Genomic DNA, 25,482 nt, shown 5'->3' with positions numbered 1-25,482 from the left:
CATTGTTCTTAGCTAGCATGCTGGTTAGAAAATATAGGACTCAACACTATTTAGCAAATGACTTAAGTTGATTGCTATAGGAAACTAGAGAAGTTTGTGTGTACTTGGTACAATCTAGCACATAACTCTAAATTAACTGCTTGGTGTATATTTTTCTAATACACATGCTTTTCTTACCATGACTTCATCTGTATCCCAGTATGGAGTTGCCTGATACCTACCTTGTAAACAATCTGAGTCTCTTTGTTCCTGTAAAGTAGATATAGCTTGTAAAGTATTTGGCCATGGGAAGGGATCTTTTACCTTGGAAGTATTGCTAATGTTTCCTTTGTGTGATTGACCAGGCTCTGCAAACCCTTACAAATAAACTCTTTTGAAGACTGAGTATTAGATTCATGGTCTTGACCAAATAGACAAGATAGGATGAACCTCACTGTAAAAACAGCTGAAAAGGGATAGGGAGCTGTGGTACTGATGAGTTTTCTCTCCAATATTACTTAGGAAATTACTAAGAAGATAACCCAGTGTGTGAACTAAATTACCATACTGTGGTTTCTGGCTCTTTCACCTCATATGCAACTCATTCCCTATTTTTTCCATCTTCTACTTTGACTAATGGCAGAAGTGCTTTACACACACAAAATCTATAAGTATGTATGTATATGGGTGTGTATTGTTACTTTTCACCACATATTTATGCAACTGGGCTTAAGCATATCAACTTTATTTTTATAACTTGCAGGTATGCATGCAGTTAACCAACTAATTATAGCATAAAACAACAGTGACATCAGCCATATATTGTTGTTAAAAGGTAGGGAGAACATCCAAAAACTAAACAAGACAATGAAGGATCAAGGATTTGTTCCTGGTCCCAGTGGCCACAGAGTAAAGTTGTCTGCAGCTGAAAATGAGCTAAAATTGGCAAAGGATACTAAGTATACAAAAATGTTCAAAACAAAAGAGAAAAGAATCCATAAATCAGCTGCCCAATAAAAAACATCTAAGTAAAATCTATCTTGGCTGTCTTTTCTAACATGGTTTCACCAGGCAACTGTGATAAACAGTATGAAGAAACAGGACAGAAACTTTATCAGAGTATATGTTTACTCTGAATGGGGTTAAATCTCCAGGACTGCATCGTTAGTACAACCTGATTTATGAGTGAGGACACTGCATAGACCTGCTAGTTGATGAGAAAGAGGCAACTGTATGTTGTCTGCAAAATAGTCTCTAGAATTTGCATAGAATAGTGTGAGCATGTTGGAGTAAACCTGGGCTTTAGTTGCTGCCCCAAATTGAGCAGTAGTGCCCTTACCTTTAGCTGGGAATGCTGCTGGTATTATAGGGATGACTAAGGCTGGTAATCTATCAAACACCACCTCTATTTTACTGAAAAGCATTATGCAAAAGCCTTGGCAAATGGCAGAGGTCAATATTTGTGGGTACAGCTGATGAAAACCATTGCATGTAGAGATTATCTTGAACTGGAGAAGTGCCAGTGAAACTGGGGGAGGCAAAATGTCCCTATTTTCAACAAAAAGGGAAAATGGAAGATCCAGGAAATTATAGATCAACTAGTCTGACAATCAGTTCCTAGAAGGATTCTAGAGCAGATCATAAAGAGACCAATCTCTTATTGAAAACAATATGGTAATCATATTAAAAACAATATGGAAATCACTCATATTGAAAACAATATGGTAATCACTAGAAGTCAGTGTGGCTTTGTCAAAAAAACAAGTATTGCCAGATTATCCTTGTTTTATTATTTTAGATCAAAAAACTTCATAGCAGACTGTGGAAATGTTGCCCACATAATGTAGTTTATTCCAGCACAGGATTTAATAAAGCTTCTCACAATGTTGTGTTTAGGAAGCTACTTAAATTCTGGGTTAGATGGCTGAACAATTATTGTAAGAGGATGTATAAGTAGCTGAACAAGTGTGCAAAAAAATGCTCAACAGATACCTCATCAAACTGGAGAAGGGTATTAAGACCATAAAGTTCAGTTCTCATTAATATGTTTATTAACAACAAATGAAGATGTGGCAGGAAAGCTTAACAAATTTGCAGATTACAGAAAATCAGATGAGAAAGCCAGTATCTTAAAAGACTTAAAGAATTTTTAAAATAATCTTGATATGCTAAACTAAAGGGCTGAAAACAATAAACAAAATGAAATGAAATGAAGACAAGTTCTGCACTTACCAAAGTAAAAACAAATTCCTAGGTATAAGGTGGGAGACACCCAGCTTAACAATAGTACTTGCAGGAAAAAAAATACTGGAAGAGTAGTTGATTACAACAAAAGCAAAAGCAATATAAAAGTTCAAGTCCCAAAAAGGAAATAACACAAGGAGACTATTGATTTTAAAGTAAAACTTAAATACTAAAATGTGTTCATATTTATTTCATTTTACATTGTTTTCTGTTTGTTTGAAAATGGATGAATAAAAAATATCTGGTAAAAGAATACTACAATGTGCATGCATAGAATGAGATAATATAAAAGGCAGAAGTATCTTTTTTCATGGTATCAATTTTATTTTAAAAGTTACAATCAGTTGCATTCCATGTCTTCATTAAGCGTCTGCAAACAGCCGTTATTTCCCCCTTTTACATATCAGGAAAATCCTACTGAAAAGCACGAGATAGGATGCAAGGTAAGGGCCAGGCGATCACACCTGTCTAACCCCCGCTTCCCTCCATGGAAGACCATTAAGCCGAGGTTGACATTTTGGACTTTTAAAAATACCAAGGTACACCCCCAGGAACGTGGCATGTGATCCCGTTGTCGACCCAAAAAGCCCAGCACGCAGCCCTTGTGGGTGGATGTAGCAACCCAGGCGCTACAGCTGAGAGAGGGGCTCCGCGCGCCGATGGTGTTCCTAAGGGCATCAGATTGGGGGAGGCTGCTAGCCAGGAGGGGAACCCAGACAGGCTTCCAAACGAAAAGACCAACCGAGCAAGCCAGAAGGGCAACTTTCCCCTCCTGGATGTGCGAGCTCCGCAGGCGAGCAGGATTCGACTGCCCAAGGCGTTGCAAAACCGCCCGCCCGTGGGAAGACTGCCTGCCCAGGGGCGCTGTGGCGCGGCCTCCCCCTGGCTCGCCCTGCTCGAGCCGCCGAGTTCAAGACTGGAGGAGGCGGAAGTGTCTTTCCGTTTGTGCTTCCTTCGCCGCCTCCCCCTTCCCGTCGTCAGTCTGCCTCGTCGGGGCGCCTGCAGTGGCGGTCGAGGAGTCGTCTCGGAGATACGTGACCCGTAGGCTGAGGTAAACGCGCGCGCCATCCCGTTCCCCTCCCCTGCTCTCCCCTCCGCCGGGTCCCAGGGAACCCGAAGGGGGAGACTCGCCCCTTGGTGCGGCGCCGTAGTGCGCTTATTACAAACGAAGGCTCGTTGGCTGCAGTGGCGCTCTCTGTCAGCTTCCTCCCGCTCTTCTGGAGCCTGCGGGCCGTCTCAGTCTCTAGCGCCCGGGCCTCGTTGCTGGTCCCCTTTCCAAGCCCGCGCCCTCGCCTCCAGCTCCAGGACTCCCCAGAGTCGCTCGTGGGACCCTGAGAGGATTCGGTCGGAGAGATCGGCCGTCTCTGCAGCTGCCCGCCCAGGCCCTGGCCTCCGGGCCAGAGGCGCGCGCGTGTGCCTAATCCCCACCTTTCCGCACCTACAACAGCCTTGTCCCCCTCGCGCCCTCCAGCGTCGTCAGCCAAGCTGGCCCGGCGTAAGAGGGGTCGTAGTTGTCCTTGCTGCTTGTAGCTTCTGTGTTAGGAATTACAGTGCGGCCCTCTGAAGAGTACAGGGTTAGAAGTTGATGCTTTTATCCCCTCCAATTTCGTTTGGAATCTTTGCTTCGGCGGGGCTCCACTTCGATTCGTGTGTGTGTGTGTGTTTTACAGACACAGGCTGGTCACTGGAATTGTTGTTATTATTTCTGTACGGAGAGAACTGTTCCTTGAGTGGGTGAGAAATCCAATTTCTCTGAATCTGCGAGTTATTTGAAATTTATGAAGCGTTTGGGGAGGGGGGAAGAGTCAACACTCCCCCACTCGAATACGTTATTTTCTATTAATATATAGAAAATGTGTTGATTTTCTTTGATTCTGTTAATAAGCAGAATCACTTTTGAAGCTGAAAAGTTAAGAGGTGACCAGAACTAGGAGGTGTGCGACTTCTCTCCCGCTCTCCCTTTCCCTGATATTTGAGGATCATAATGCCGGACGTGCTATTTGTCAGTTTTCTTCATTTGCCTCTTGCCCCTTCTCCTTCTATGGCCGTCTGTATTTTTTTCTCTCCTGTATATTTCTTGGGTTGGAGCTGTTAAGAAAAACAAAACAGGCTAGTTTCTTTCATCAAAGCAAAAATAAAGGTCTTGGCAGCAAAAGGGAGACAGGAATGCTTTCAATTATGTGGCAATCTCAGGATGATCTGTGAGATCATCTCTGCTTACTACCTCATTTAATGTATAGTAATAACAACCCAAAATTAAGGTCTGGTTTGAAATGAAGGAAGCCACGATACAAGCCTAACACTGTTGCTTATAAAAAACACCTTATTACCAAAGATTAGCCCTAGAAGTTTTAAAAGAGTATATTCAGTTTCCTTGGCTGCTGTGGCTGGGCACTCCTGCTTAATGTCACTTTCTTAAATGTAAGGAGTTGGAATTCTTTAGTTTTTCAATTCTGAAATAACAAATTTCATGTTCACATTGCTTCAGAAAGCCTGCTTTCTCAGGTTTAACCATGAGAGTATCTAAGTGATGTGCCAGCAAAGGGTTGATTTTGCTACCTGAGAAATTCTAATTAAATTCCTGAGAAAAGAGTCTGGTTCTTTTTGTGGTTATCATGATGATAACCATGTCACTTCTGCTTAATCTTGTCAGTTAAAAGCCACTAGAGATTGAATGCCTTGCTAGATATTTCTGGCATGGTGTGGCCAGCCTAGTATTGCCATTTTATTTATTAATAATATTTGTATACCACGGTGAAATATTGTATACCACAAATATTTTATACCACTTCATAGTAATTTAAAATCTAATTATAATTATCATACAACATAAAACACAGATTCATAGTTAAAGCATGTTAAATGGGAAATGCTACTTATTTCAGCGTTGCATAGTATATCTGTTAATCCATCAGAAGAATGTCTTGTAAGCCAGTGATGTAAAACCCAACATGAACCTTCAAGAGACTTGATTAGAAAACAAGATTCTTGACTGTTTTCTCCCAAAATGCTGATATTTTACTGTGAATGAAGTCCTAGCACACTGTGAGAAAACCAGCAGTAAAATCTGCCTTGAAATTGAGATCAGAAAGGTGGCTCTGTCAAAGTTAACAGCATGCATTTTGAAGAGAATGGATGAGGAACCTGGCCTTTGTACCATATGTAGCAATCAGTATGCTTTGTCTGCATTCGGAATGGCCTGAAGAATATATATGGTAGAAACCTGTATATTTTGAAAAGGACTTGGAAAAAGTGTTTCAGGCCTCATACAAGAACAGCACCTCTCTGCTACATTAAAATAGTACCATATATGTCACAGTATCTGTCAGCACTGAACATTGTAGTCATACTTCACATTTATTGACCCCATATTTTATTTATTTATTATTTATCAGATTTGTCACTGCCCATCTCCTCCGACCGGAGGGACTCTGGGCAGTTTACAATACAGAACAATAAATATACAATCAAATTCTAAGTTTAGTAATAATTCAGTAATAATTTATTAAACTTGTATGCTGCCAGACCCCCAGTGGTTCTGGACAGCTCACAACAATCAAATTACAATAAAGTCAATAAAAGATAAAAGATGACAAAGCACCACAGACCAGATGGAATGAAGCAAGGGGTCTCTCTTTATCTGACAGACCACATATTGAGACAACGGTTAAAAAGAGTGACTATCAAAGGTCACCTGCTATTTAGGTGAGTTTTGAACTGGGGGCTCAAATCTAGTTACTGTGATTAGCATTTCAAACCTTCTTTTCTTGATTAATGAAGTTACATTGTTTAGCATAATGAAACCTAGCTTGTGAACTGGCCTTAGAACTGAATATGCTCTGATGTAATTATGGTTATTTAATGACTTGGAAGAAAAGGGGTTTTCTTCCCCACTCTTTCTAGGAAGAGACCTTTATACTGTTTTAGAATAATCCCTCAAGTACTTAAATTAGTCTGCAAAGCAGCTCTTCTAGTTATCAGGTACGATGACAGATATATTCCATGCATTGTTCATGTTTAAATAAGTGTGACAATGAGCATGCTTTGTTCCTTTTTCCACAGTTTGGATTATCAGAGGAATTTGTTGGCATAAATTTTTTAGTATTGAAATTAAAACAAAAGTTAAACATCCCATAATCACATTAATATCACAATCACATTAATATCATAAAGCAAATGGATCAAGATGTGAATTCTTAAAACTGTTCTGTGTTCCTTTGTTTATCTGAAACAGAAATTGAAACTGTTCTGTTTTACTTTTTAACAAAATGGGCTTTCCTTAATTAGCAATGATTAAAAACAGAAACTGAAGCTTGACTAAATGACTTTCCAGTATTGTATACACTGAGGATCCTCTAATTCCATCCTCTTATTTCTTCACTATTTTGGAATTGAAAATAGAGTTGAAGTGTTGTGGCTTTTTAATTGGTTTGAGAATCTATTAGCATGGTCTGCTAGATAGTAATGAAGTCAACAAAATCCGGACTCAAATAAACTACAAAGAGTAAATGATCTCTTAAATCTATCTGCAAGCAAATGTCTTAGATGACAAAAGTAGGTGAGCATGATAGGAGAAAGATACACATTATTTCACTCATGTCATTCTAAGTACATTTATCCTATTTTTAGCTATGATATACAAAGGCAGGGAAAGGGCCATACAGCAATACAGAAACCCAGTTTGGAGTTCTCATGGACAGGCAGGTTGTACCTGTTGGTGCCTTGTTAAAGTAAACTTGACTTCTCCTAGGATTGCATGGCAGCCAGGAAAAGATACAGCTTTTTAAAAGAGTTGCTGTCAAATGTAGCTTAATGTGCTTTTTTGCTTCAAATCCAGGTTGCCATGCAGTTTTAAAGTTTTCCCAAAGTCAGTCATTAATGACAGATTACTAGAAATAAAGTGTCTCTGAGTATATGTACTCACTAGTATACAAGTGTCACTATGCAGTTAAGTTAAACAGCAAAGTTGATGTTTAGATAACATATTCCCCTTACAAATTATTATACTAGCATGTATTAACCACTACTGACAGCAACCAATTTCCTTTCACAGAATTGTTTTCCTGGCCTTAATTCATGATCAGAACACATACCACAAAACAGCACTATAAAAAAGGAAGAGAAAGATAAAATCTGAAAAAAGAAAAAAAAAATCAAAATTTCAGTTTTCATTTATTTGATTTATATCCTGCCTTTATTTTGTACAACTCTAGTCAGCATGCATAATGCTTGCTTCTCCTGCTTTCCCCACAACAACCCTGTGAGTGTGGTTGGATTGAGAGAGAATGTGTGGTCCTAAATTATCCAGCTGGCTTCTGTCCACTAATTTCTAGTCCAGCACCTCATCTGGGAAGTACTTCTTTTTTACTGAAAAACAAAGAAGGACTTCTAGGAGAGGGACATTTAGTCCTAATAAATGAAAACTGTGTGTAAAAGAAGGATGAAAAAGCATTCAGTGATCATGTAAATGAAGCTCAGATTGAAATCCCCATGATACTTAAATTTATCTACTTAACATTTATCAAAAACTGGTCCGCAAATATATTTTGAAACAAGTGTATTATTACTGTTGTACTTCGGAGTCTGAATAATAAAATGAAGGCAGTATTTTTAAAGCAGCAGAAGTGCTTTAAACATATTCGTTAAATTGAGCATACAGTGCTTGTTAAATGTAATAAAGCAGAAGTTGTGTTTATGAGAAAATTAGCATTCCTAAAGAGAAAATAAAGTGGGTACAGGAATGGGATTTTTCTAATTTCTTAGAAAAACTGGGTAAAATTAATGATGAAAACAAACTTTTCTTTGGTTAAAGTAAAACTAAAATATCCTATTCTGGTAACTTCCATGAATAAAAATAGTTGCATGCAGCTGCATAACTGGAAGTGTAGTTCTAGGCCAAATGTTTATCACTGTTTATTCTTGATACATATGAGTATCCTCTTTTTCTTCATAATCTCAACTAGCAAACTGTTGCTGCTGTTGTGAAGCAATGTGTAATTCAAAACTGGCAATCTTGTTGTATTGAGAAGGTGCATGAAAATAATGTTCTTTAATCAGAGTGTTCTAGATATTTTTTGGCCATTACTTATTTTACATATACAGGTAGTCCTGCTTAGCGACCACAATTGGGACTGGCAACTCCATTTCTAAGCAAAACACCACGTGACCACAACAACCTTGCAACCTCACCTCTGCTGCAGTTGTTAAGCAAATCACTCGTGGGCATTAAGCAAGGCATCACGTGACTGTGACTTGCAATTTTACTAGCTGCTTCTCCATTGACTCTGCTTGTCAGAAAGTAGTTGTGAAGCCCGCAAATGGCAATTAAGTGGCTGTGGGACGCCGCAACATTCATAAATGCCTGCCAGTTGCAAAGTGCTAGAATATTGATCATGTGACTGCGGGGATGCTGCAATGGTCATAATTGCAAGGTTTGGTCATAAAGTTACTTTTTCAGCACCGCCATAACTTCAAACAGTCTCTGAACCTTTATGAAGCAAGATCTACATGTATATGTTTACATGTATGTATTTCCTAGTTGATTCTTAGTGGAGACCTTCAAGATATTTCTCAATTGCATTATGTAAAGCCTTTGCTTTTAAATTGGTAAAGGCAAAAGCAGGAGACAAAATAGGCTGACTGTATAATTTCTACTGGTAGTGTGCATAGTAATTTTAACTGTTTCCTAGGCAATGGTATACAGAGATAAGGATCAGTTGTGAGACATGTTGCTCTTCTGGTTTGGTTCCTCTAGAATAGCTTCACTACTATGTAGCTAACAGTGCAAATATTTCACAACATCCCATTTTTCTGACGGTAAGGTTACATATAATTAAGGATTTTTAAACTTTAGTTCCAGTGGCTGGATCCGCATATAGTGTGTATTAATAACTTCTAAAGAGAGACGTTATACTTTCATAGTAAGAAACAGTTTATTCTGGGAAGAGTAATTTAGAAGAACTAAATATATACATCTAGGTAATGATGAGCAAACACAGTTTTTAATAGTCTTTGTTCCCATTAGCAACCAGTTCAAACTCTTGCGATTTTAAAGAACACAAAAGCTGTGTATGATCATTTTGAATATCTTGCATTGTACAGAAGTAAAAGCATATTTATTAAAAATAACTATTAAATCAAACAAATCTTCCAAACAGTAGAAGTATGGCTACTTTTTCTCAGCACCTTTGTAACAGACACCTTTCTTCAATAAGAACACATTTTAGGGTTTTCAGGAAGCATGAAATCAATGCCAGAATAAGGCGTGTATCAAAGTAAGGTAAAGTAGTTTAAAGTCACTCATATCCATAAGTTAGAAAAAGGAGCAACAACCGGTGTGTTTTTTTGTATGAAGTGTCTGTGAAATTTAGTTTTATGTAGGATAAAATACAAAGGCATACATATTTTCTTCATCATTTGTCATGATATATAAACATCCTTTTCATTATTCCCAATAAGGGAATAAACAGGTAAATCAAACTGCCATGTAATTTATAGAATTATGTTTGCAGCTTAAGAAAAGTTGTGCAGCTATGCAAAGTCTTAAGAGAACTAAGGGTTTAAAAATTAGTAGTGTACTTTTTATTAGTATATTTTTCATTATACACCATCAGTAGTGTCCTCAACTTGCACAGGAAGGCAAAAGGTAGAGTGAAAGCATATAGGTTAAGTTTTAAATAAGTATTGTCTGTTACCTGCTTATCCGAAAGTGTACTATGGCTTTTAAAATGCTTTGTTTCATTACATTTTAATACTTATATATAACTTTTAAGGTCAGAAGTTTTTGACACTATCTTTCTCAAAAATGCAGGATTATTTGGAAACAGGCAAGAAATTCCATAATAAGAACTTGGATACTGGTCAACACATTACTTCCTTTATAGTAGCTACACTTTTCAGTTTACATGTACTGTTTGCATGGTTCCCCAGCCATCATTCCCTGTGTTCTGAGAGTTCACCATTAAGTTGGCCCAGAATCCTCAGGCCAGTTGCAAGAATTCTGGAAGAGATGGATCAGTGTAGATAAGAAAGACATTGGAGAACTATGGATTTTTAATTCAAATAGATCACTGACTAGCTCCTACCTGGTGATCCAGCATGGTACCTGTGGGTGCTTACTCCATTGGGCTATAAATCTTGAATTGTACTTTCCAAATAATTATTTTTAGGGATCAAAAAAGTCAGTGTGATTCACTAGCAAAACTGTACTCCCACCTGTAGTTCCTCTATTGGCAAATGTTCTGGGGAAGGATTGCACCATTGCCATTATGTAAAAAAGTAAAACCTTATATGAGAATTATGTAACTCAATATCTTCATCTGTTATTAATGTAGTTTACAACATGGTATCTTTCATATATTTATTTTCTATCCCACCTTTATTATTTTTATAAATAATTCAAGGCAGCGAACATACCTAATACACCGTCTTCCTCCTATATATCTTGGACTGTGACTCACTAAATTCTCATTTGTGTCTGAAAGATGACCAAGGTATCTGGCAATTCTGAGAATAGTAGTCTGATGTAGAACAGCACCAGCTTGGAAAAGCATTATGATCATGTGCTCTGTCATCTTGAGAAAAATTTATGTGTATTTCAGTTGAATGGGTTCATGTTACCCGCTGCAGTCATTAATGGCTTCAACATCTGTACTTCCCTTGCTAATTTACTGGCTATGCTGATACCTTCTGCTGCTAATATTGCTCAGCAAACAGAGATTAGGTTTTTCACTTTGGTTGCCTTGTAAGAAAAGGACAGAGAATGAGAAAGGGGAAAGGCACCCAGCCCCCTCCCTCCCCCTGGAGGGTGAAGGTGCTTTAGCAGCAGCAGCAGTGAAGGTCGAGCAACAGTGCCTCCAGCATACATGTCTTTGTGGATTCTTCTCAAAACTCAGTATGGAACAGTTCAAGTATTCTTTCACTCTCCATCTGACTGAAAGTCATGCATTTAACACATTCTCTATATGAGAATTCTTGAGTCTTGTTTTTTTTAATCAAATTTAGAGGTTCAACAAAGCACAACACTGAAGACTGAATGGATTGCAACTTTGTATGCCACCTTGTACTGCAACTTGCACTCCATTTCCTTAAATATTCCATTATATTTCTCTTCTATATTTTTAATAATATAGAAATAATATTTCTGAAACAAGCCAAATGTCGGTTTACTTGACAACTATCTTTTCAAAATGCATCATCTTCTTGTTAATAGCAGTTTTCTAGCAGAGAGATGGGGATTTTTTCAAAATCTTGTCTCTTCTCTCATTTTTGAGGCAACTTCTATAGACTAAATGACATCCCTTTGATATTACCTGTTTATCACATGGACTGATAACACAGATAGAACTCACAATGTTATGAGGTGGTTGTTATTTGTTCATTGTTAGGCAGAAAAATCTTATCAAATAATTGGACGCCTGTGCTGGTGAGATTTTCTGTAATAGGAAATAGCAGTTGGGATGCTGGCTTGGGAGGACTATGAATTTTGGGAATACTACCAATTACTGCAGTATCTTAACCCATCTTTTAGGCAAAATATACTTTTTCACTTAATGCTTTTATCAAACCAGTTTTCATGTTTGTCAAAAAGCAGTTCTATCTGTAATGTCCTTCTTTATTAGTTCTTCGAAGTGCATATCAGGAAGGCAGAGAGACAGTTCCTTATCACTTGAGTTTTTCTTATTCTGTGATGTTCATACACTAGTGACATTGTGCGAAGGTGTGATATGTCCTGTACTGTTGTGATGGTTATGGAGGACTTCAAAAATTGCCCTGAAATCTGTAAGAGATAAATTCTTTCTACCAAAACTTGGCCAGGAATGAAGTCTTGAATTAAGGGAATATAAGTACAACTTAAGCATATTCTTTCTGTCATGATCACCATTGCGATGCTTGTGACATCGCAACGGCTCGCATGACAATGCAGGGAAATGGGTCCCTGGTGGATTAAGGGAAAAGGCAACTAAGTAACAAAAGAGAGCAACAGGCGCTGGCAACAAAGTATCAACTCTAGCCGGAGGCACGGAAGAGAAAGATACAATGTTGCAAAGAAAGCAATTGACAAGACCAGACCACAAGGCGCGCCTGAGCTGTCAAAGAGATTACGAACCTGATCGCCCGGCAATGAACCATCACCGGCCAGGGAAGCAATCAAAGAAACGCCCGGAGCACAGGAGGGGCTCCACGACCCCTCACCTACCGACGATGGAACCGATGGGGCTCAGGGGCGCACCCAGAGTAAGAAGGGGTGGAGCGCTGACCGGCGCGGGCTATTTAAATCCCGTTCCGGTGCGCTCCACTCATTCTCAGCTTTCTTAAAGGGCACGCATACTGTTACTCAAATAAAACCAGAACCTCAGCCTACGCTAGCATCTGTGTTTTTACTGGGTAGCAGGCAGAGCCTGACATTTTCCCTTGGCTATCCACAACTTCATCCTGATTTAAATGTTTGGCTGGCAAAATGCCCACTGTCTAGGAAGCAGTTTTGTGAAAAAAGGGTATAGCTACTTCGTTCATTAAAAACTCTGAACAAAGGGGAATTCTGCTAAATTCTACAGCCCTTCAGCTTGGGCAGAATTGCATTCTTAAATTTCAAAGTTAAACATGTTACACCTGAACAGAAACTGTTTGTGACTGGAATAGTTCCTAATAGTATAAATTCCTTGAATAGCAACGGATCCAGCTCAAATACAACATTTTTTATTCTATCATAGTAGAATTATATACCTTACTCTCATCCCATCACATACATGTTTGCTGTTATAAAATTCAGCATTATTTATTAACTGTGCCATATTTTGAATGCAGTTTGTTTGTTTGTTTGTTTATTTTATATCCCGCCTTTATTATTTTTATAAGTAACTCAAGGCAGTGAACATGCCCAATACTCCTCCTTCCTCCTGTTTTCCCCACAACAACCCTGTGAGGAGACTTGGGCTGAGAGAGAGTGACTGGCCCAAGGTCACCCAGCCGGCTTTCATGCCTAAGGTGGGACTAGAACTCACAGTCTCCTGGTTTCCAGCCCAGCACCTTAACCACTAGACCAAACTGGCTGTATAATAATAGTTTAAATAATAGTTTAATAATAATAACAATAGCTTAACAGTTTAACTAGTGACTTACAGACTTTAGGCTTGAGTTATAATTCACATTCTTGCTTTGCCATTTATTGACTGTGATTTTTGTATTTGAACTGAAATTTATAAGGAATTTGTTTTTTGATACCATGGTAATAGCAATTTAGATTTTTTTAAAATAATAAAAAAATAAATATATAACTTGCTTTCACAATCACATACAAGCACTGTGACTCAATTGAGAAGGGATACTAGGAAATATTCTAGTATCTTTTTAAGAAAAGACATGTCCTTTTTATCTGTTGAAAGAATAGAAATCAGAAAATGAAACAGAATATTGAACTATTAGGTGGTACATTTGTTGAGATGTACATTCGTTGTTTATTCGTTTAGTCGCTTCCGACTCTTTGTGACTTCATGGACCAGCCCACGCCAGAGCTTCCTGTCAGTCGTCAACACCCCCAGCTCCCCCAGGGACGAGTCTGTCACCTCTAGAATATCATCCATCCACCTTGCCCTTGGTCGGCCCCTCTTCCTTTTGCCCTCCACTCTCCCTAGCATCAGCATCTTCTTCAGGGTGTCCTGTCTTCTCATTATGTGGCCAAAGTATTTCAGTTTTGCCTTTAATACCATTCCCTCAAGTGAGCAGTCTGGCTTTACTTCCTGGAGTATCGACTGGTTTGATCTTCTTGCAGTCCAAGGCACTCTCAGAATTTTCCTCCAACACCACAGTTCAAAAGCATCGATCTTCCTTCTCTCAGCCTTCCTTATGGTCCAGCTCTCACAGCCATATGTTACTACGGGGAACACCATTGCTTTAACTATGCGGACCTTTGTTGTCAGTGTGATGTCTCTGCTCTTAACTATTTTATCGAGATTTGTCATTGCTCTTCTCCCAAGGATTAAGCGTCTTCTGATTTCCTGACTGCAGTCAGCATCTGCAGTAATCTTCGCACCTAGAAATACGAAGTCTTTCACTGCTTCTACATTTTCTCCCTCTATTTGCCAGTTATCAATCAAGCTGGTTGCCATAACCTTGGTTTTTTTGAGGTTTAGCTGCAAGCCAGCTTTTGCACTTTCTTCTTTCACCTTGATCATAAGGCTCCTCAGTGCCTCTTCGCTTTCAGCCATCAAAGTGGTATCATCTGCATATCTAAGATTGTTAATGTTTCTTCCAGCGATTTTAACTCCAGCCTTGGATTCCTCAAGCCCAGCATGTCGCATGATGTGTTCTTCGTACAAGTTGAATAGGTAGGGTGAGAGTATACAGCCCTGTCGTACTCCTTTCCCAATCTTAAACCAGTCCATTGTTCTGTGGTCTGTTCTTACTGTCGCTACTTGGTCGTTATACAGATTCTTCAGGAGGCAGACAAGATGACTTGGTACCCCCATACCACTAAGAACTTGCCACAATTTGTTATGGTCCACACAGTCAAAGGCTTTAGAATAGTCAATAAAACAGAAATAGGTGTTTTTCTGAAACTCCCTGGCTTTTTCCATTATCCATCGGATATTGGCAATTTGGTCCCTAGTTCCTCTGCCTTTTCTAAACCCAGCTTGTACATCTGGCGATTCTTGCTCCATGAATTGCTGAAGTCTACCTTGCAGGATCTTGAGCATTACCTTACTGGCATGTGAAATGAGTGCCACTGTTTGATAGTTTGAACATTCTTTAGTGTTTCCCTTTTTTGGTATGGGGATATAAGTTGATTTTTTCCAATCTGATGGCCATTCTTGTGTTTTCCAAATTCGCTGGCATATAGCATGCATTACCTTGACAGCATCATCTTGCAAGATTTTGAACAGTTCAGCTGGGATGCCGTCGTCTCCTACTGCCTTGTTATTAGCAATGCTTCTTAAGGCCCATTCAACCTCACTCTTCAGGATGTCTGGCTCTAGCTAACTGACCACACCGTCAAAGCTATCCCCGATATTGTTATCCTTCCTATACAGGTCTTCCGTATATTCTTGCCACCTTTTCTTGATCTCTTCTTCTTCTGTTAGGTCCTTGCCATCTTTGTTTTTGATCAGACCCATTTTGGCCTGGAATTTACCTCTGATGTTTCTAATTTTCTGGAAGAGGTCTCTTGTCCTTCCTATTCTATTGTCTTCTTCCACTTCCGCGCATTGCTTGTTTAAAAATAATTCCTTATCTCTTCTGGCTAACCCCTGGAATTTTGCATTTAATTGGGCATATCTCCCCCTATCACTGTTGCCTTTTGCTTTCCTTCTTTCTTGGGCTACTTCTAGTGTCTCAGCAGACAGCCATTTTGCCTTCTTGGTTTTCTCTTTCTTTGGGATGTATTTTGTTGCCGCCTCTTGAACAATGTTGCGGACTTCTGTCCATAGTTCTTCTGGGACCCTATCTACTAAGTCCAGTCCCTTAAATCTGTTCTTCGACTCCACTGCATATTCCTTAGGAATATTAGTGAGCTCATATCTAGCTGATCTGTGGGTCTTCCCTTATCTCTTTAGTCTGATCCTAAATTGTGCAAGAAGAAGTTCGTGATCGGAACTACAGTCAGCTCCAGGTCTTGTTTTTACCGACTGTATAGATGTCCGCCACCTTTGGCTGCAAAGGATGTAGTCAATCTGGTTTCGGTGTTGTCCATCTGGGGAAGTCCATGTATAAAGCCATCTCTTAGGTTGCTTGAAGAGAGTGTTTGTTATGCACATTGAGTTGTCTTGGCAAAATTCTATCAGCCTATGTCCTGCTTTGTTTTGTTCACCCAGGCCATGCTTACCTGTAATTCCAGGTGTCATTTGACTGCCCACCTTAGCATTCCAGTCTCCCATGATGAAAATAACATCTCTTTTAGGCGTGTTGTCCAGTAGGTGCTGCAGATCCTCATAGAACTGCTCTACTTCAGCTTCTTCAGCATCTGTGGTTGGGGCGTATATTTGGATCACTGTGATGTTAGATGGCTTGCCCTGAATTCGAATTGAGATCATTCTATCATTTTTTGGATTGTATCCGAGCACTGCTTTAGCCACTTTACTATTAATTATGAAGGCTACTCCATTTCTTCTGTGGTCCTCTTGTCCACAGTAGTAGATTTGGTGGTCATTTGATGTGAAGTGGCCCATTCCAGTCCATTTCAGTTCACTGACACCCAGAACGTCTATCTTTAATCTTGGCATCTCACCAATAACCACATCCAATTTGCCCTGGCTCATAGATCTTGCATTCCAGGTTCCAATGGTGTGTTGATCCTTAGAACATCAGATTCGCCGTTCACCACCAGCACCGTCGGCCGTTAGCCGTCCTTTCAGCTTTGAGCTAGCTGCGTCATCACATCTGGGGCTAATTGAACTCATCCTCTGTTCCTCCCCAGTAGCATTCTGACCATCTTCCGACCTGGGGGTCTCATCTTCCGATGGTATACCGACATATCTCTGGTTGTACTGATCCATTTAGTTTTCACGGCAAGAATACTGGGGTGGGTTGCCATTACCTTCCCCAGGGATCGCATTTAGTCTGACCTCTCTGTCATGACCTTCCCGTCTTGGGTGGCCCTTCACGATTTAGCTCATGGCATCATTGAGGTGCTCAAGCTCCAGCACCACAACAAGGTAACGATCCTTTGCTGAAGTGAATTGTACATAGATATAGGATATTCTACCTTTAGCATTAATCATTCTGCCTTTTGCAGTTATGAAAATAGTTTATAGAAAGAAACAAAATGTCATTAATAAGCAGATTTCCTTCTGGAGGCCCCAGATTGTCACAATATCATAAGTATGATGCTCCAAATGAAGTACAGTTTGTATGTTAAAACAAGAAGGAATAGGATCAGGAATGTGTGGATAATTAAAGAATGTGGATTAAATAGAAAAGCAAGGAACTGGTACTAAATATGTTGAAGAGGTCTGCTCATATAGAGATAAATGAGGACTGAATCACCAAAAAAAAAAGTGAAGGAGGAATAGATTGAATAGAAATATAGTTGTGGTTGGATGGAATTGATGAGGTTTCTCAAAAAGAAACCGATGATAAGGCAATGTATGAAGGTATGAAAGGCAATATATGAAATGGTGTCTGGACATGTTAGAAGCAAGGATAGAAAGATATGGAGAGGTATAGAATAGTATTTACTAAACTGTATTTAGTTTCCATCCTCCTGTCCTTTTTACTTCTACAATATTTTGCTCTTTTCTTTCACTTTGTATAAAATTGCACTTTTCCTAATGTTCCAAATGTGATAAATATCTGTATGTATGAAAAATTTTCTTTTTCGTGCCTGTAGGTTATCCTGCCACCTTTTAAATTACTATGAGTCTACTACATAGTAACACGAGCTTTGAAACCAGTGATCAAGAGAGTGGCTGCTGTGCAGCCATGGCCAGTGCTTGCAGTGCTGGAACCAAGGAGGAAGGCATCAGTGCCAGCATCAGCAATGGTACCAGTGGGACACTTTCAAACTCTTTCATGGAGGAAACCCAAGGCTACGATGTGGAATTTGACCCACCACTGGAAAGTAAATATGAATGCCCTATCTGTTTAATGGCTCTACGGGAAGCAGTACAAACACCATGTGGACATCGTTTTTGCAAAGCTTGCATTGTCAAATCCATAAGGTAATACAGTGAGCTTGTGGAAAGGTAATGAGCTGTGCCCCAGGCCCAGTCTGCTAGCAGTGTCCATTCCATTGATTGCTCTGTCAGATTTCTTATGTAACCTTCAAAAAATTAAAACAGATTTCTTGTGAATGAAATGAATGGTGTCAGGGGAAAGGTTACTATGAATCATGTGAGAGAAATTTGTGTAGTCTGCTTTTAAGACCGTTTTGTCTTAGCCATTTCCAAAAGTATTTATAATTTAACAAATCAAAAAGGACAAGTCAGAATTGTCCTTAACCAGTTAATTTTGGTATTTCATGACACAGTTTGTATTCACTATGTATAATTGGTTTGTTGGTTGATTTCTTTTAAACTGTGATATGCTGATCATAAAATAGTCCTTTGTTACTGTTAGACAGATGTGTTAACTATCAATAAGTAAAATATACTATTGCAGGATGTATATTGTTGGATTGATTGATTGATTTAAATTTGTATAGCCACCCACTCTGGTAGACTCAGAGTGTCTTACAGAATCCAAGAACAGTAAAACTGTTTTAAAAAATGCAAGAGTCCGGACTAAAACAACCATCATAATAACGGGGGCCCACAACACATTATTCCTTCATGTCCTATTTTTTCCCCTAAGAATCAAATGTAGTATCCGACAAGTAGACAGTTCCTAACATTGGTTAGGAATAATGCTTGTTCAGTGCAAAATATATAGATAACCCATGTTTTAATGGTACTCTTTGAAGTCTGACAGTCAGTTGGTAATCCCTCCTCATAGGAGGAGGCTCTAAAACTGAGCCAATGAAACCTTAAATAAATGGCATGGCACTTTATTTCCTTGAATCATTGACTAGTATGTCAATGATTAGCACTAAAAGCTCAATATGTTAAATTCTGATTCAAATAGTTCAGGCCTTAGACATACAAGCACATCCGGGAAATCTCTTTCAGCATCAAACCACAAGTTCCTGTTTCTCCACTGGTTCTGCCCTTCTTTTGTGTGTTCTTTTTCAAATATTAAAAAAGAATTGTTGGAATGGAAGGGGTATATTGTCTGAGAAATAAATATGCCACATTACATGTAGTAAATACATGAAATGAGTGTTTTTATATCTTGTGTTAGCCATATATATATATATATAGTATTTTAAGATCAAGATAAATACAAGCAAAAAGAAAAAATAATCTGGAATGATGCTTTTTCCTGATTCCTTCCCCAGCTCCAACCTCTACCCCCCCCCACTCCTAAGGTATTTAAATTAATCTGCTATGAGATGTAAAAAGATGCGGTAGTCAGATGGAGACATTTGCAGACTGGTTGTGAGGAGGGACAATCAAGCAGGAATAAAAATAACTTCCAGCTCACATGAGACACTTTTGGATCTGAAGCAGGTTGTTTGCTTAAATGTGAAGCACCTTACAACTACAGCCAAGTGTATAATACTTGATGTTAAAAAATTTATAAATTGTTTCTTTTTGACAGAGATGCAGGTCATAAGTGTCCAATAGACAATGAAATCTTACTAGAAAATCAACTATTTCCTGATAACTTTGCAAAACGTGAAATCCTATCATTGACAGTGAAATGTCCCAACAAAGGCTGCAGCCAGAAGATGGAACTAAGGCATTTAGAGGTAGGCATCTAAGGTTTTTTTTTCCCCCAGAATTACAGTTCAGTTCTATATTATTCTGAGCAGTATCAGCAGTATATGTATTATCCCTTTAGGACTTGCACAAAGAGATACTGGTGATATGCAAAACAACAACTCTTGAAAGAAATGAATAAAAGGGAGTAAAGTTATTATGACCCTTTCCTTGAATCTGAGGTTAAATCTGTTGTGTTAGAATAAACTACAGCTGGTCCTCAGTAATGATGGCAATTGGGCTGGAATTGCCATCTCTAAACAATGCAGTCATAAAACATGATGTCGCATGATTGCTCCGCTTAGCAAAGACTATTTCAGCACTCCCAGTGCTGTCATTAAGTGAATCATCATGGCTCATTCAGCTAAGACGTCACATGGTCACCATTTGCAACCTCCTGCTGGCTTCCCCATTGACTTTGCTTGACAGAAGCCAGCAAAGAAGGTTGCAGATGGTGACTGTGGGACACTGCAATGGCCGGAACTCCAAGGACTGGTACCACTCGTTCAGCACCGTCACAAGTTTGAACAGTTGCTGAACGAGTGGTTGTTAATCAAGAACCACCTGTAATAACATTAAGAGACTTCTGAAGGCCATGCCCTAACTCGTACTTCATGGGTGGTTTTCAGCTATTAGCCTACAAGTTTCTTCTGCTGCTGCAGAAGCTAATTATATTTGTTATATTTTAAGTTTACTATTGATTTTGTAACATAGGTTGCTTTAAAAGAATAGATCTCTGGGTCACTAAGTATGACAATATTTCTATAACACCATTGAGAAAACTACATGAAACCACCTGTAGATCTTTACTTGTATAGTTGTTAAAGCTATAGTTATCTATGATGTTTGTGTTGACTAATGTTACAAGCAATTCTGGTCAAATCCTGTATATTCAGGAATATACAGATTTTTTTGTTTTGTTTTGTTTCTGGTGCCTGTTCTTCTAATGGCTCTTCCCCAGGACCATCAGCTTCGTTGTGGATTCGCATCAGAGAAATGTTCTCAGTGCCAAGGGATTTTCCAGAAGAACCAGCTGCAAGAACACATTAAACTAGAGTGTCCACGGCGGCAAATTGCCTGTCCGAATTGTGCCATGTGTATGCCTTACGAAGAAAAGCAGGTATAGTCCAAAATAGAACTGTTTAATAAATACTTAATAAGCTTATATTAATAATGCATTGATTATTTCCAAGTTGCTTTCTATTGTCTCATATAAAATGATATATTCCATAAAATAGAATATTTTATTCCTCAGTGTCCACTGAGGTAATAGCATCTTTCAGTGGAAATTGCTCCTCCTTTCTTCTCCAGTTCTGCCTGTTCATTACATTGGTCTAAAGGAGAACAATGAAAACTCTGTCTGTATAATATTGGATGTAAGTCAGTATTTATAGTTGTCAGAACAGAAAGTTTTATACAGAAAGTTTATAAAGTTCATTAATCCAAGAATGAAATGTTCTGGAGAACAGTGGAATGTACCGTTTTCCTCTGAACCATGCCAAACTTCTTCCAGGACTGGAACTGCTAGGGATTTACTTCTGAAAAATACTGAGCTGCTCCTGGAACAGCATGGAGAGAATTCAGAGAGAAACAGAATGTTCTGTTATTCTCCAGAACATTCTCTTCCTGGTACAATGAATTTTGTACATCCCTGTATAGAACCTATATGATTTGAACGAAGTATTTTGTTTTGCACTTTTAAAACAACTATATGTATAATTGCACATAAACTACACTAAGTCTTTGTTATCCACACATTCTGTTTCTGTGGATTTGCTTATACGGTTCTATAAAAGTGTCATTTTTCGTCAAATGTGGTCACCACACAGCTATACACAGCCATGGGGAAAAATGTCAGAGCCGTACTGTGCAGCATCGACATGAGCTACACCAAGGGAAACTGTATTCTTCTTGTGGTGTTTGTTGTGTTAACAAGTTTCCTTGCCATTCTGCTAATAGTTCACGTGTTCTCACTAAGATCAGTGCTTCAATAACCACAGTTTCCACCTCCGTGGGGGGGGGGGTGCAAGAATGAATGTACATGCCTAGATACCAGAGTTGGGAAAAGGGATAATAGCTCTGTCCTTGAAGTATGGCTTTACAAAATGCTCACAGTCCCTGTGGCTTGGTCTGAGTGTGTACCCTCTATTAATTCAAAATTCTTATTCTGGGAGTAAGGCAGACAAGAATCTAATCTTATGCAACCAAACTAACTTCTGAAATTGTGTGTGAGAGAGAGAAAGAAGCTGTGTCCTAGATTGTAGAACATCTATTAGTATTAATTATCATTCCCTTTTCTTGAAAATTGATTCTCTTTTACTTTTTGCTTTCTCTAAAATAAAGGTTCATGACAAAATATGCCTTTTGGCAAATGTCTTCTGTGAATATTGTAATACCATGCTAATCAGAGAACAGGTAAGGGACATATTTTATTTGCTTTCTATTTATCACTTTGCTCAAAGTCTAATAGCACAAATTTCTAATTTATACCTTGGACAGTCAACATTATTAAGAGACATAATGGGATAGTGTGAAATGTTACATAGAGTTAAATGCCAGGGAGGAACATTATCTTCTGTTTTCATCTATCAGAGGGTTTTCTTATCAAGCACCCTGGTTTTAATATCTATATTATAATTACATTCAAAAATTTTGTTTTGTGTTGTATATGTGCACAAATATATGCATCTTGGGACCTGGGTATCTGAAAGCTTCACCTTATGCTAAGCAGATGATATCCATAGAAAGAATCCTTTTGACTGACTATCACAGAATGCTTTTCCCAGGGAGGCTGTCTCTGTGGCCGCTCTTAAATCTTTACAACAAATTATATGTATAGCACTTATACCACCAATGTTTTTAAAAAGTATTATTAATTTTTTCAGACATTAAATCTTACCTTGATCTGTCTCTACTTCAAAATGTCAGCGAAATTCATTCTGCTACAAAGTACAGTGGCTTTACTAACAAAGCTTGTTGCTTAGTTATTATCTTAAGTGCTTTATTTTTCCTACTGTTTGTAATATGTTTCATTTGTCCTGATATCTTGATTTTTAGTTTAATATTTTTGTCATTTATAAGTTACACTAGGAGTAGAGATTTTGAAAGCAGAGTACATTTTAAAATAGGAAGTGACTAATGTTTTTTTTAAAAACACTATATTGTGACAGTTACAAATAAACTACATATTTGTTTGTTATAAAAACTATAATTAATAATAGATGAACCAGAGAAGGAAAAACAAAGCTTATAATTTGGGGGTACAGGATTTTTAAAACATTTGTAATTGAGGACAACACAAAAATTAACATTTAATATAGTTGTCTAAAATGAAATTTCGCTAGCAGGGACAATCTATCCTGAAAAATGAAGAGTTTGCAATTTTTTTTTAATTGGAGAAGTAATTTTCTGTCAGTGCAATTTCCCATTTAAGGTACCACTTATTCTGGCTTTTTTGATCCAATGATGTGTTTTTGTTTTCCATTGTTTTACAAATCTGGCAGCTAAACTGAATAGAAATTGAATCAGTTTTTTTAATGCATAATTCTATATTGTATGTAACATAAAATAGGATAGCCAAAACCCTATCCTAGGATTCACTTTAAAACATTGTTTGTGAAGCTTTTCAGTTTTATCAAAACTTTGGCTAATTGGGCCTTGCCATCAAAAAGGAAAATACGTAACATTTGTTTAAACCTTTGCCAATACCAGCTAGAAGTATTCCAATTAATGTAATGTCATTTCAGTGGAGTATAATGCTATTGATGAATTACTTTTACAGTAATGATGATGTTCTGGATGATTTGTTATAGTGGATATAAAAGGAATTCAGAAATTCCATTGAGATTTATTAAGTTCCAGATCCTGTTCCCAGAGTACTTTAAGACTTTCCAAAGAATTTGTTTTGGATGGTAGAAAAATATAGCTGCCAAACAGTCCTGAAAATATAAATACAGATCTTTTAAAACATTTGTAATTGAGGACAGCACAAAAATTAAAATTTAATATAATTGTCTAAAATCTGTATTGGTTGCCAGTTGTTTTCCAATAGTTCAGCATGTTTCTTTAATCTTTAAGGCCTTAAAAAGCTTATGATTTAAGGTACAACTTATTCTGGTACGAATCTGTTTGGTCATTAATATCAACAGAATAGTCCTTCCTAAAAATGGCTCTACTTTCAAAGGCTTAACTGTTGGGCAGATGGGAGAAGATCTTCATCACTTCCAAACTAATAAATTCATTGGCTTATTTACTTTGATTAGCCCCACCCTTCCTGCTTTTAGGAAAACAGGGAAGAACCTCCTCTTCAGCCTGGCCTTTTGAGTTGCATTAATGATATACTAATTATTTTATTTATATTTTATTTGAGACTGTAAATAGCATTAATATAGATATAGACAGATACAGATATAGATAGATGTAGATATAGATTTATATATGCTGCCTTGAATTTTAGAGGTTAATAATTAGATGTTTATAATGCATTATGCACATCTTCATATAAATAAATCCTCATTGCTTTCAGAGGGCTTTTCCCTAGGCAAGTAGACACAGGATGACAGTCTTAACAATGTTTTTTAATCTGTTATTTTATTTGCGGCCTGGAAAATGGTATGAAAGTCAGCATAAAAAACTTGGACAAATAAAATAGTATGTCGTATTTGCTGTGAATTTCCAATACCTATAAAGTGATATTAGTTTAATAACTGCTGTTGTGGTATAAATGACACATTTACTTGTTACTGTAGGATTTTTGGAAACTACAGATCATTCTTTTTCTTTTTCTAGCTGCCTAACCACTATGGTAATGACTGCCCTACTGCTCCAGTACCATGTACCTATAGTACATTTGGGTGTACAGAAAAGGTAATTTAAATTATAGTTTTATACATATATATTTTTGTTGTTCTTAGAAGGATATTTTTCAAGCAATATTAAAATTAACTTAAAATATATAAAGATTGATCCCATTGTATTTAGTTGGTTAGCCCTGAGGCAGAGAAAATTTAGAGAAGCAGTTTTAGAGCTTTTGTATGAAACATTTTTGTTACTTTGTTAAAGCTTACATGTTTTAATAACAAGATACTCAGAGCAGTTTATTGATAAATTAACATAATGTATAAAACATTAATTTAAAATATGATGTATTTTAGTAATCAGATAGGGTGGACATGCTCCTAGTCCCTTCCCTTAAACATTGCCATCTTATGGGATCTAGGAAGTGTGCCTTTTCCATGGCAGTCCCTGCGCTTTAAGTTCAGCAAGCTTCTACCCTGCTAGCTATGTGAAAAGCACTTAAGACCTAACTTTTCCCCCAAGTGCTGAGATAGGGTGAGGTGGACAAGAGGATTTGACAATGGACTACATGTGGGAGCTTAACTTTGGTGCCAGGTTCTTTTTAATGTTCATGGTTTTAATAGATACATGTATTATGTTGTTTTATTATTAAAGTTGTTTTAATTGTTGATTGGGAGTTGTCCAGAGTTTGATATAAGATGGGCCGCTATATAAATATTTTAAGTAAACAAATAAACTAATAAGCTCTGGAAAATTTGGTCAAAACATTAAATAACTTCTGTAGAACAGCATGGTGCCATGACTTATTAACGAAAAAACAAATAGAATTTTTTTTATACAATTCAGCAAAATATTCTTTCTTTTACTCCATTGCTACTCCATGTGCTTTAACAATGTGGATATGTCACAATGTAGCTCTGTAACAATGAAATAAAAGATACCAATACATTTTTATAATTTTGCAGATTTATTTTTTATTTTTATTATTATTATTATTATTTGCATAAATGCAGCTGCTTCTCAAGCTGCTGTTTTGCAATCTCCATACATTCATGTAAAAATGTTTCATAAGAAGATAACAATAAACATTTATAGGGAAAAGATTATACACTGATTAGCTGGAAATAGGAACAGTTCTTCCTTTACTTAAATTAGAAAAATGTTGCTTCCA

General features: G+C 37.7%; 1 protein-coding gene across 1 annotated transcript in view; it reads left to right on the top strand.

The window, feature by feature from the left end:
* Positions 1–3,165: 3,165 nt before the first annotated feature.
* The window catches only part of TRAF6 (TNF receptor associated factor 6), a 28,870-nt gene continuing 6,553 nt past the window's right edge, over positions 3,166–25,482 (top strand). Inside the window, exons 1-6 of the mRNA XM_063289627.1 lie at positions 3,166–3,274; positions 17,546–17,876; positions 19,354–19,504; positions 20,476–20,634; positions 21,858–21,929; positions 24,303–24,380. Of these exons, the coding sequence (XP_063145697.1) occupies positions 17,572–17,876; positions 19,354–19,504; positions 20,476–20,634; positions 21,858–21,929; positions 24,303–24,380 (765 nt within the window). The 5' untranslated portion in view covers positions 3,166–3,274; positions 17,546–17,571. The remainder of the gene's footprint in view (positions 3,275–17,545; positions 17,877–19,353; positions 19,505–20,475; positions 20,635–21,857; positions 21,930–24,302; positions 24,381–25,482) is intronic.

This window comes from Candoia aspera, chromosome 1 (assembly GCF_035149785.1).
Source record: "Candoia aspera isolate rCanAsp1 chromosome 1, rCanAsp1.hap2, whole genome shotgun sequence".
Lineage (NCBI taxonomy): Eukaryota > Metazoa > Chordata > Lepidosauria > Squamata > Boidae > Candoia > Candoia aspera.
Note: the sequence above shows the minus strand (reverse complement) of the source record. Positions and strands in the feature narration are given on the sequence as shown.